The following is a 12,766-nucleotide window of genomic DNA, read 5'->3' on the forward strand; positions in this document are numbered from 1 at the left end:
CAGATTGGCTTACAAGTAGGTAGTCATCACGAAACTTTTATCTCCAGCGCAGACAATGTTGGGCATCAATGGACAAAGTTCAAGAGCATCATATCACATGCTTTAGAAAAGTGTGTTCTGAATAAAATTGTGAGGGATGTAAAAGAGCTACCGTTGTTCAACAATTTTGTTAGGAAGGTGCTATGAAAGCAAAGATAGCTTCACTGTAAATTTAAATGTAGCCAAAGCCTCAAACTGAACAAAGCCAAAATTAGTGTAAAGAGTACTATGAGTGAAGCATTCGACAAATACAAAATTAAAACTCTGTTTATCAACTGGACAGAAAATCCTAAGAAGTTCTGGTCTTTTGTTAAATCAGCTGCCGATCGAAGTCATCTCTTCATACATCCTGTGACCATAATTGCATTTGAACAGAGAATGACACACAAAAGGCTGAAACATAAAACATATTTTTCCAAAACTGTTTGCTAGAGTAAGATCGCAGACTAGTTCCTCCTTTAACTGTCACACAAACGAAAAAATGATAGATATCTAAATAAGCGACCAAGGGTTAGAAAAACAACTGAAATCGCTCAAAAGAGGAACTGCCACTGGACTTGACTGGATGCCAATTCAACTCTATACAGAGTATGCTGTAGCGGGACTTTGAATTTCGCCGCGCTACACTCGTTCCCTCAGATATAAATTATACCGTCGCAGACGTCAGAGAAAATATATGAGAAAATGAAGGTACTAAAATTGTAACTCTATTTGTTTTCTATCCGTCTTTTGTCTCTGGAGAGCTGAAGCTTAACTTACTTATTAGCTAGTCTAGGCCGATTAAGACAAAAAACTTATTAATGTACAGACGTATTGTGGAAGTTTTTGCGGTCGGAGGATGGAAGCAGCAACATAAGGTACATTGCATTTAATATCAAGACGATTTTGATTTGTACACATTAATAATTCCAGGACAATGAAATTTATTGCGGAGCAGCTACTACTTTTCATGCAGAAATGAAGTAGGAGATTTTTGAACACTTGGACGCCACACGAAAGAAGTCGTTTGCCCCTGTTAATCACATTTTGTTATTCTCTGTTCTCTTTCAAATAATTTTTGTACTGGAAATTGGTTTGACTTTGGCTCAGAAACGCCACAAGGACCACCTCAACAATAGCTTTTCCAAATCACGAATTCCTATAACTTTTCTGTAATGCAAAGTCCGATTTGCATTTCATTCTTTCCCTTTTTCACGGTCATTAACGATTTTAAAACCCCCTTTTTATTCACCATTTCTTCCCACCTTTTCAACCTTTTCTTTTCTTCTCTTTTTCTTTTTTATTAATCACTACAATGCGAAAGAACTTGTTCTCTTCTAGCAACAGTGTACTGTTGGTCTCTAGAGGAGAGAAGTGTTCCTAATGATTGGAAAAAAAGCACAGGTCATTTCTGTTTTCAAAAAGGGTCGAAAGAGCAGATACCCGGTATCTCTGATGTCGCTCCATCGTGGAATTTTGGAATATCTTTGATGCTGGCTTTTTATCTTATTTCTGTAGACCGAAAATCTCATGTGTGGGAACCTACACAGGTTCTGAAAAACAACGAACCTATCAAACTCAGCTCGCTCTGTTCCTCCATGAGACCTACAAAGCAGTAGATACAGGTGCTCAGATAAATGTTATTTTCCTTGTCTTCTGGAGGCATTGGAATACAGTTCCACATTGCCGCCTAATAAACAAAATACGAGACCAACTGTGTGATCGGATTGAAGAGTTTGTAGCGAAGAGAAAACAGCATATCATTTAGTACATAGAGAATCTTCAGACGTAAACATAACTTCAGATGTGCTCTAGGGGAGTGTTTCAGGACCACTGCTTTTCATAATATTTATAAATGTAGTAGTAGATAATATCGAAAGTTCCATGAGGCACTTCACAGATGATGCTTTTGCATACAGAGAAATCTCGACGCAATAAAATTGTAGCGAAATGCAAGAATACCTGCAGAGGAGTGGCAACTGACCCTCAGCATAAACAAATGTAACCTATTGCGAATAAATTGAAATATATTTCTTCTTCCTATGAATTTCTTGTCAAAAGACCATCAAGACAAAATTAGAGAGCTCTGAGCCCACACAATGAATTACCAGCAATCGCTCTTCCTGCAAACTGTAAATGGCTGGAACAGGAAAAGGGGAAGTGACAATGGTGCACAAATACCCTCTGCCACATGCCGCACGGTGCCTTGGAGAGTATAGATGTAGATTTAAATGTAGATGCAACTTATGATGTTAGCAGATGATGAGACTCTATTTCCTTCCTGTGGAACCTTGGTGACGTGTGACGGTCTGTTGATGGGCTATGTGAATACTGCTACTTGGAATGCATTGCGGGAAGGTGATGTGATAGCCAGTGAGAAACTGTGTTTTGACGTTATTAGCTACATAAGCCAAAAAACAAAGTAGATAAGGTAAAAAACTGTATTTATTGCCTTATAGTTAGTTAGTTACTTTCATGTTACACAGATTATTTTGCACAATAAATCGTCATGATGTAGAATGAGTCATTTTAAATTAATATTCCAAATTAATCCGTAAATCTATTGGAGTTCTAAACATCACCATATAATAATTATTTATGCCCAAAATGAAAAAAAGTTATAAAAATTGAGTTATCAATTCCTACCCACCACCTTTTACACATTACATACATAGCAATTCTTCTACAGAATGGAAGGAGTTGTCAAGCAGAAACTTTTTCAATTTATTTTCAAATTTTATCTTGCTGTATGTTTGGCATTTTATACACTGGGTAACTGGCCAAAAATTTTTGTTGTAGCATTGTGCACCCCCTTCTGTGCTAAAGAAAACCGTAATTTTGAGTAATGAATGTCATTTTTTCTTCTAGTATGGTAATTATGTGCCTCATTGTTCCTTGTGAACTGTTGCGGATTATTTACAACAATCTTCATGAGGGAATAAGTATACTGTGAAGCAGTAGTCAGAATGCCCAACTCCTCAAACAGTTGTCTACAAGATGATTGCGAGTGAGCACCACATATTATTCTTACATCACGTTTCTGGGCATTGGATACATTCTTTCTTAAAGATGAGTTACCTCAGAACATTATTCCATATGACATTACTGAATGAAAATAAGCAAAATATATCAACTTACAGATTTCTCTCTCCCCAAAATTTGCTATGATTCTAAGTGCAATGTGGCTGAACTAAGTTGTTTTAGGAGTTCCAAAATTGTTTTATTTTTCAGTTTAAATTCTCATCAATATGGAGACCTAAAGATTTTGAAGTTTCCACCCTACATATTATTTGATCTCCATGTGTCACACTTATCACTGGTGCAGTGCCCCTACAGGTCCAGAACTGAATATGATGCGTCTATGTTAAATTCAAGGTGAGAGCATTCGCAGAAAACCAGTCAGTGATGGTTTTGAAAACTTTGTTTACCATTTCTGTATGTATACTGGGAATGATTACAATATTGCTGTCGTCTGCAAAACGAACTATTTCTGCCTGTTGCACATTAAACGATAGATCATTTACATATATAAGAAACAGTAGAGGATCTAAGATTGAGCATTACGGAACCCCATACATGATTTCTCCTCAGTCAGCATTATGTCCCTGGATTCTCTTGGTTAAATTACTACCAAGTACAGCTTTGTCCTGTATGAGGAGGAGGCAAATTCAAAGAGGTAGGGTCTATTAATCAATGGCAGTTCAAACATATGGTGAATAATGATACCCCTTAGGTTAATGGCAGCAAGGGACAGGGAGGATCATTAGGTGGACTCAGCGTGTGCGCCTGGGGGCGTCATCCATCATTCTGAAGAGGCTATTCTGGCAACTATTGAGAAAACATGGTACAACCATCTGCAGACTGCTGCAAACATGGTAGAAAATGAGATCTGTCGTCTAGGCTCTCAGGTCTAATTTGGATCATTCCAGTGATTGGCAGAAGGTTGAGAAGACCAGGCTCGTGCATGGAATTTCAAAACAGATCAAAACTTGCCATGTTGTCCCCAGAACTGATTGTGTCACCCTGGTTCTGAGTCCAGTAGAAGGACTGAACCAAAGACTTCGAAGGTTCTGAGACAAATTATGTTGTGAGTTCCTGGACTTGAAGTGCAGGATGGAGAAATGTAGGGCTTCCTATTAAATGTAGGGCCCCCTAAACGTGTCATGTGTGCACTACACATCAGAGGCTGTTACCCAATTAGCTGACTGTGTGTGTGGTGCACACAAGGGTTTGTTAGACCAAGTAAGTCTCCTTCGAGTCCAGGAAGCAACAGCTGTAGAAGACCCAGAAGTGTTAGTGCAAATCCAAGGGAATGCCCATTACAGAACAAAGTAGTAAAAGCTTAACGGTTTGCTGCCAAAGCATTCACAACAAAGTTCCAGTTCCTAGTATCCTGAAAAGCACTGAAGCTTACATAATAGTTGAACAGAAAGCTGGCTAAAACCTGCAGTTGATAGCAGTGAGATTTTTGAGGAGAATTTAACTTATATCGAAAGGATGGGCTAACATAAAATGGAGGTAATGCAAGACACTCAGATCCACAGAGATACATAATGGAGTTGCATGTGAGAGTGTTCGGGCGAAATTCAGTATCAGGCATGGGCATATAATTATAATTGGGGCCCCCTATCAACAACTTAACTGACTTAACTGTAAACTTCAGAGAAACACTCAGTTCGCTTGAGCATAAGTTCCTTGTTGTTGTTGTGGTCTTCAGTCCTAAGACTGGTTTGATGTAGCTCTGCATGCTACTCTATCCTGTGAAAGCTTCTTCATCTCCCAGTACTTACTGCAACCTACATCCTTCTGAATCTGCTTAGTGTATTCATCTCTTGGTGTCCCTCTACTATTTTTACCCTCCACGCTGCTCTCCAATGCCAAATTTGTGATCCCCTGATGCCTCAGAACATGTCCTACCAACCGGTCCCTTTTTCTTGTCAACTCGTGCCACAAACTCCTCTTCTCCCCAATTCATTCTATTCAGTACCTCCTCATTAGTTATGTGATCTACCCATCTAATCTTCAGTATTCTTCTGTAGCACCGCATTTCGAAAGATTCTAGTCTCTTCTTGCCCAAACTATTTATCGTCCATGTTTCACTTCCATACATGGCTACACTCCATACAAATAATTTATAAACGACTTTCTGACACTTAAATCTATACTCGATGTTAACAAATTTTTCTTCTTCAACCTACATTTTATATCCTCTCTACTTCGACCATAATCAGTTATTTTGCTCCCCAAATAGCATAACTCCTTTACTACTTTAAGAGTCTCATTTCCTGACCTAATTCCCTCAGCATCACCCGACTTAATTGGACTGCATTCCATTATCCTCGTTTTGCTTCTTTTGATATTGATCTTACATCCACCTTTCAAGACACTGTCCATTCCGTTCAACTGCTCTTCCAAGTCCTTTACTGTCTCTGACAGCATTACAGTGTCATCGGCGAACCTCAAAGTTTTCATTTCTTCTCCATGGCTTTAATACCCACTCCGAATTTTTCTTTTGTTTCCTTTACTGCTTGCTCAATATACAGATTGAACAACATCGGGGAGAGGCTACAACCCTGTCTCAGTCCCTTCCCATCTACTGCTTCCCTTTCATGTCCCTCGACTCTTGTGACTGCCATCTGGTTTCTGTACAAATTGTAAATAGCTTTTCGTTCCCTGTATTTTACCCCTGCCACCTTTAGAATTTGAAGGAGCGTATTATCCTTCACACTGATTTGTTGTAGAATCTTAGAACATATTTAAAACTGAATCTTAAGGAGACATGTCGAACAGAGTGACCTCCTCCATACCAACCAGCATGTATTCAAAATAGATCAATCGTGTGGAAACCCAACTCATACTTTTCTCACATGACATACTGAATGCCTTGTATCCAGGCAGTCAGAGAGGTGCAGCGTTTCCTAATTTTCGAAACGTTTTTGCCTCAGTACCAGTTCTACACTTATAATCTAAAGCATGTTCGTATGGGGTATCAAGAGAAGTTTACGAATGGACTGAGGATATCTTCATAGTGAGGACACAGCGAGTTATCTTTGATGGAGAGTTACCAACACAGGTAGTATGTAATAACTTCGGTGTGCCCCAAAAAGTGTGTAGGGACCCTTGCTGTTCAACTTGTACAGTAATGACCCTACAGACAGTATTAATAATAATGTCAAACTTTTTGCAGATTATGCAGTTATCTATAATGAAGTACTGTCTGAAAAAAGGAGCATGAGACTTCAAAGCGATGCAAAGATTGGTAACTTGGTTTGAATGTTCAGAAACATAAAACTGTGCACGTCACAAAACGAAAAAACGTAACAGCATATGTCTATAAAGTCAATGCCTCACAGGAGGAATTGGCCCACTCATTCAAATGTATGTGTGTAACAGTTTGTAGGGATAATAAATGGAATGATCACATGGGCTCAGTGATGTTGAAGGAGGCAGTAGACTTCAGTTTATTAGTAGAATACTGGGAAATACGGTAAGTCTTCAAAGGAGGTTGCTTACAAATCACTCTTGCAAACCTTTCTACAATATTGCTCAAGTGTTTGGGACCCATGCCAAATAGGACTAATAGTGGAAACTGAATATGTATGTACAGAGAGGCCAGCACGAATGGTCACAGGTTTGTTTGACCCTTGGGGGAGTATTGCAGAGATGCTGAAGAAACTGAACTGGCAGACTCTTGAAGATAGACGTAAACTATCGCGAGAAAGTCTAGTTATACTGTTTCACACACATGATTTAAATGATGAATCTCATAACGATCGTGAGGATGAGATTAATTTACTTACAGCACATACGAGTCCGCGCTCCACACGTGAATGGGGCTGGAAAACCTAATAACTGGTAGGCCCTACAGTGGAACGTACCTTCTGCGATGCACTTCACAGTGGTTAGCGGAGTAGGGATGTAGATGTAAATATAGACTTGACGTGGTGGTCCATAGTGTGAAGCGTTCTTTAATGTTTAACAAATTTACTTCACATTTCATCTATCAGTTCAACGTATTTTTTCGACCTTAAATGTGTGCCTAACCATGCTGAACCTTAGTGTAGGTTAATTTTTAGTAATAGAGCCTCCTAATTCTGTCATTATATGTTATTCTGATATTTCATTTACTTGCACACAGTTGTCACCTAGGTAACACATGTAGTAGGATGCACCTTTGACGCTGTCAAGTGCTGTGGTAACCCGCTTGTAATTCACGCGTTTTGCTACTTGGTTCACACAGTTTCCAACACAGTCTGACATAACAGTCGCGAAACTTCACCTTGATTTTGTTGTCTACCGCGGCAGCATCGCCCAAAGCGGCCAGTAAGTCAAACTGTGAGTGTTTGTTTATTTTGATTTCTACACTGGTTATTACAAGCGGGAGCTTTGTAGCGCAATAAATTGCAGCAACAACAGGAAGAAGACACCGCAGCTGTCTTTCTTTAGGTTTCCTAAGGATCCTGAGAGGTATATAACATGATTTTACTAAACTGTATCGTCAGGATTCATTCGCAAACTGTATGTGTATTAATGGTTAATGTTTTGTTTTAAGAGCAGAAAATGGCTAGTTGATAGCATACGAGAAGACCTTATGAAAAAAGACCCGGTTTACCTGTATAATAATAATAATTTTTTGTTCGCTACATTTCGAACAAAACCAGTTCATGAACGCAGACAATAATAAACTCTTGTGGAATGTAGTAGCCACACTGTTTGACATCCCAAATGATCCACCTTAACTGACGATGAAGAAAAAACTGCCACAAAGATTCGACAATCCATCTAAAGCTGTAACACAGTCCTATGATACAGAAGCATGTAGAGTTCAACTCTACGTGTATCAGTGCCAGATTCGTGTCAATCGTCAACACAGATCTGCTTTGACGATGAATTGGTTAACTTAAGTGCAGGTATTCGTGTCTTACAAATGCGTAATGTTTGGTATCTATTTCATTTACTTCTATTGTTAGTCACTTAATTTTCCTTGCTTCCTTCGTGTGATGACATTATGTTGTTGGTACCTTGTTCACTGACATTGTTTGAAAATTATTCAAATATTTGGTTTTGCGTGAAATGAAATGTAATCAGCCCATTATAATGTTTTCAACTTATTTCTCCCACTATTTGACAGTTGCTTGTCCCACTTAGAATAATATAAAGATGAAAGTTGTACTTGTGGCAACGCGACGATGACACAGTAACGCTACAGAACGATAAATGAGCTGTCGATCACTTTTGCATGTTGAGGTACATGTCTGTGCTTCTTATGTGTGAATCTCTGTGTTTATATTCTTTTGATATCAACGTGGTAAGCCTCAATTCTACCCAACTTTACAAGTGTTTCTTCACGAATGTGTGGTAGCTTGCCACTCGTTTCATGGTTTTTGTCCATTCTTGCGCTTATTTGAGAATCATTTTTAGAAACATATATGCCTTATGATACTACACAAACCCTTGGAGGCAAGAAAATAACTCAAATACTTCGTAAATTACGTAGGAAATATGCTTCAAAACAAACATTATGCTTACAACGCGTCTGACTTTCACCTTACTCGCCGCTTTGGGCGCTGATGTCGTTCCATCTGTCAAACGGTAACAACTTTTGCAGCAGTGGCCAGTGAGTGTAGCGACTCTTATGTTAGACTGTCGTTCCCAATTGTGCGTGTTTATTCTTAAAAGAAACTGAACGCAAATAAAGTTTCACCGTGCAGCTTTTCAAGTCTAAGCGTGTATCCTACAATCCTTGCAAGACTTGCATTATTCTGTGTTATCTTTGGTTTTGTATTATAATTTAAAAGTTAATTGTTTGTAATGTTTTGTTATAGTTAAGTACAAGTTACGTCGGAATGCCTAAAGTGCGGAGGAGCAAGAAAGCTCCACCTGAAGGATGGGAATTGATAGAGCCCACTTTGGAAGAACTAGAGCAGAAGATGAGGGAAGGTAAACCGCTGTTCTAGGAAGAGTGCAAAACATAGCCTTTGTGTATTTTGATGCCAATCGTTTTCCATAATATAGCATTTTTACTTGTCCGTCTATTTCGACTGATGTGTGTTCGCGCGACTGATATACTGAAGGACTTGATTGTAATAGTAATGTGAGTTTCCTATTGTGTCAATCTGGTGCAGTCTGAAAAAAAAAAAAAAAAAGAAAACCACTTTTGTTAGTATGTGGATTTGTCTGCATGTGTACTTGCGCAACCTAGGCGAATTAACATACCGTGGTATTTTCGCGTGTTTGTGATTAGTGCATTTGATTCTGATTTAAAGGAATTAAGATCAAGCAGAGTAAATAAAAATCTTTAAGCAATGCCGATGACGTAATTCCGCGAGAGATGGCCGATATTCTGGAAAACAGTTGAACGGGATGGATACTGTCATTGAGTAAAGGCTACGAATTGAACATCAAAAAAACATGTTTATTGATGGGTAGTAAAAATTAAGTTAGCTGGTGCTGAAGGAAGCAGGTTTACTGTGTAAAAGCAGTGATCAAAAAAAAAAAAAAAAAAAAAAAAAAAACTTAATCATTAGTGTCATGTAATATTTTGTGTAATGTAATTTCTTGTACAGACATCTTTTATTAACCTGACACGTTCCACATCATTACGAAGTGTCGTATTCATGATCTATGGAACAAGTATTAATCTAATCTAATCTTTAGATTTTAGGTTACCAATGTTTTGTATGTGTATGTGTTTAATGGTACCTAGTAAGGCATTGTATAGTTTGACACTAGAATGGATAAGGCCATTTTGAAATAACTTTGTGTTGGTGCTTTGAACATGTACATCTAATTTTGGTCTTATATCATAGCTGTGTATTGTGTGATTTGGAGTGATGAGTGGTCTTTTTGTATGTAAGTTTTGTTTTAATTAAGTTAGTTGTTGTGGAGAAGATACCAAAAAACGAGGTTATCTGTCGGTTCCAAAATGTTGACCATAGTATTTCTGATAAGTGATTGGGGTAATTCAGTGTTCAGATTTGGGTGATTGAATGACATATGTAATTTAACACTTGTCTGTATTCGTGTTGTGGTCTTACTAGGTAGGGATTTTAATTAAAATTTGAACATTTGTCAAAGATTAAGATTGTAGGAAGCATCAGGGTCTGACTTTTAGTGTGGGACAGTGCCTGCAGTCTCCCTGCAAAACTTAAGTGTTACACTAGCTATGGATTAGTTTGGAAGGTGACATTTGGTTGTGTGAATTAGTGAAGCCAGTGAGTGTGATAAGGCTGTGATAAAAATTTTTTTCTGAACTGTATATTGAGGTCTACATTTGCTGCATATTTAATTTGATTAAATAATTAAAACTGCATTGTAAATCCATTATTGAGACACACACATTCAACATCATTTACATAAAGAAGTATGTCACATTTTGATTTTGAAAAGTTTAACTGTTTAGGACTAATTATTGACATTAGTGCACATATCAGAATTTTCCAGTAAAAAAAAATACTGCAACAGCAGCAGATTGTTTTCCCATCGTGGTATTTCATCTAATAGTTTCACACACATTGCTTTTTGTTTTACTGCATAGCGTCAAGTCCATCCATGGCCTCAGTAAGGCTCAAGCAGAGATGAACAATATATTTTACTCTATATTGCTATTGCTGTAAATCTGTAATTTTTTAAAAAAGCTTTTTTTCCCTTTGCTTTCATTAATGGATTTTCCGCCCATTAGGTAGTAGTAACAGTGTTTCTAGTGTCATAAATATATATGCTCAGAATTCATCCAAAGTATTGAAATGCTGTAGTAACAGAATTACACTTTGAAAGACACAAACAGCTTACTTTACAAGTAACAGTGAAAATGATTCATAATTACTAAAAAGACACAAACGTTAGCAAAAGAAAAATCAACAAACTAACAAGACTCTCATGGAATTGGAAGTGTGTTGGGTAGGGATACCTGTATTCTCATTAATGTGTTCAAACTTGTTACAGTGGTTTTCAATCTGAAGACTAATTTGATGCAGCTCTCCAAACTAGTGCAAGCTGTGCAAGTCTCTTTATCTCTGAATAACTACTACAATCTATGTCCATTGGAATCTGTTTACTGTGTTGAAGCTTTGGTCTTATTGTACTATTTTTAACCCCACACTTCCCTCCATTACCACACTGACAATTCTATCTTGCCTCAGGATGTGTCTTATCAGTTGATCGCCTGATCTGCATGAAAGTAGACCATAGTGAGAATACATAGGGTTTTCATTGTGGTCAAAAAAGTAAGGCATGCAAAGTATATCTTTTAAATGATTAATCACATGTATTAGTTTTGCCAGCTAATGAGCAAACAGTAACCTACAAATCTAACATGGACATTGGACTACTCTACAGTTCAGTTTGTCTGACCACATCATCAGTTAATCCTTTTAGAGAGAGGATGGTGATACCATGATTGAAGCAGATAGTGCCTATCTGAAACTCAGTGTCTCCACTGTACGATTTTGCCAATTTTTTTTCTTTGGGCTGCAATATCTTTGTTAGGGGATCAGATAAAAATCTGAGAATTTTGCAGCAAATAGACGTTCTGATATCAAACTTCAATATAAATTTCGAGGTTCAATTGCAGTGTGTCGACTGATGGATAAGGTGTATCAGTTATATAATTTAAACATATCTATGATTAGTTTAAAAAAATGAACCAACTAATAACATTATCTTGTTCTCATCTTATTTGTTTTTACTATGTTGTTCATTAAACAACTGAGAAATTTCTTCACTCAGTGGGCGTTCGGTTATAAGTTCGCCCACTGTTGTAAATTCCAGGGGAGACAGCTTCTTCAGTACTTTTTCTAACAGGCATCCAGACTTAATCCTTTTCAGCTGTTGTAAAGGAGTTCTTTGGTCCTGGTGGGTAGTAAAATTTAATATACATATCTTAGTTTTGACAGTCAATATTATCAACTTCAGCAATCCACGACTGTTTGCCATAAATGCAAATCTCTCTGTCCTTATTTTGATGTATCAGTGGGTACACGTTTTCCACATTGGTGAAGTCAGTATTGGGATGTTGATGTGAACTTACACTTGAGCAAGTTGTGTGATTGAAGTACAAAACATGAAAAGATTGGGTGCCTTTTATCTTCTGACAGGTGTTGAATCGTTCCTCCAAGACATTGGCATTGAGTTCTTGTATTCTGTCACATTTTACAAAAATATAAGTAATGTCTTTTTCCTGTTCTTTCAAGAGTTTAAACATTTCTTGAGGTGTCAATATCTGGTTCTCATAGGTCTGCTGCAGTCTGGTATTTGTGACAGTTAACATTGTAGTATCTGTGATGCCATCACATGTATTCGTCCCATCATGAAAAAGGGGGGGGGGGGGGGGTGCCATTCTGCATCAAGCCCCTGGTCTTCTTCATGAAAGGAGATGTTAAAATATTTTTATATTTGCTTGTAGCACTATCAGAAAAGTAGATCTCAGTTGAAAAGCATGCACTGCTGTAGTATTGTGTTCAAGGTAGTCACTTATGACACAAAACTGTGACTTTTTAGCTTATCTTGATCTTTGTAATAGAACAAAAATGGATGAACTGAGGCACGTTTGTTTGCCCAGTAGTGCCCTTGTACTTCATCTTGAACAACAAAGGAATAGTTTTCGGAAAATTCAATGAGAAATAAGCATTCATCACCTTCCAGAGTTTAATTTTGGTCTTTCATAAACTTACTCTGAGCTTTGGCAATAAAATGATGCATTTTCAGGTTTTCAAGGTTAGCTATCAACTCTTCGAAAAACTGTTCTTGT

The 12,766-nt window shown here is 37.7% G+C and overlaps 1 protein-coding gene across 3 annotated transcripts in view; it reads left to right on the top strand.

Annotated features, from left to right (window-relative positions):
- The first annotated feature begins 8,235 nt into the window (after positions 1 to 8,235).
- LOC126334617 (protein BUD31 homolog) overlaps positions 8,236 to 12,766 on the top strand; it is a 49,288-nt gene continuing 44,757 nt past the window's right edge. The window contains exons 1-2 of one of the 3 annotated variants that reach the window (XM_049997033.1): positions 8,236 to 8,265; positions 8,844 to 8,958. In XM_049997033.1, coding sequence (XP_049852990.1) covers positions 8,236 to 8,265; positions 8,844 to 8,958 — 145 coding nt within the window. Of the gene's footprint in view, positions 8,266 to 8,439; positions 8,479 to 8,545; positions 8,636 to 8,843; positions 8,959 to 12,766 lie in introns of those variants that run through there. The other 2 variants (XM_049997034.1, XM_049997035.1) reach the window with 2 other exon arrangements.

This window comes from Schistocerca gregaria, chromosome 2 (assembly GCF_023897955.1).
Source record: "Schistocerca gregaria isolate iqSchGreg1 chromosome 2, iqSchGreg1.2, whole genome shotgun sequence".
Lineage (NCBI taxonomy): Eukaryota > Metazoa > Arthropoda > Insecta > Orthoptera > Acrididae > Schistocerca > Schistocerca gregaria.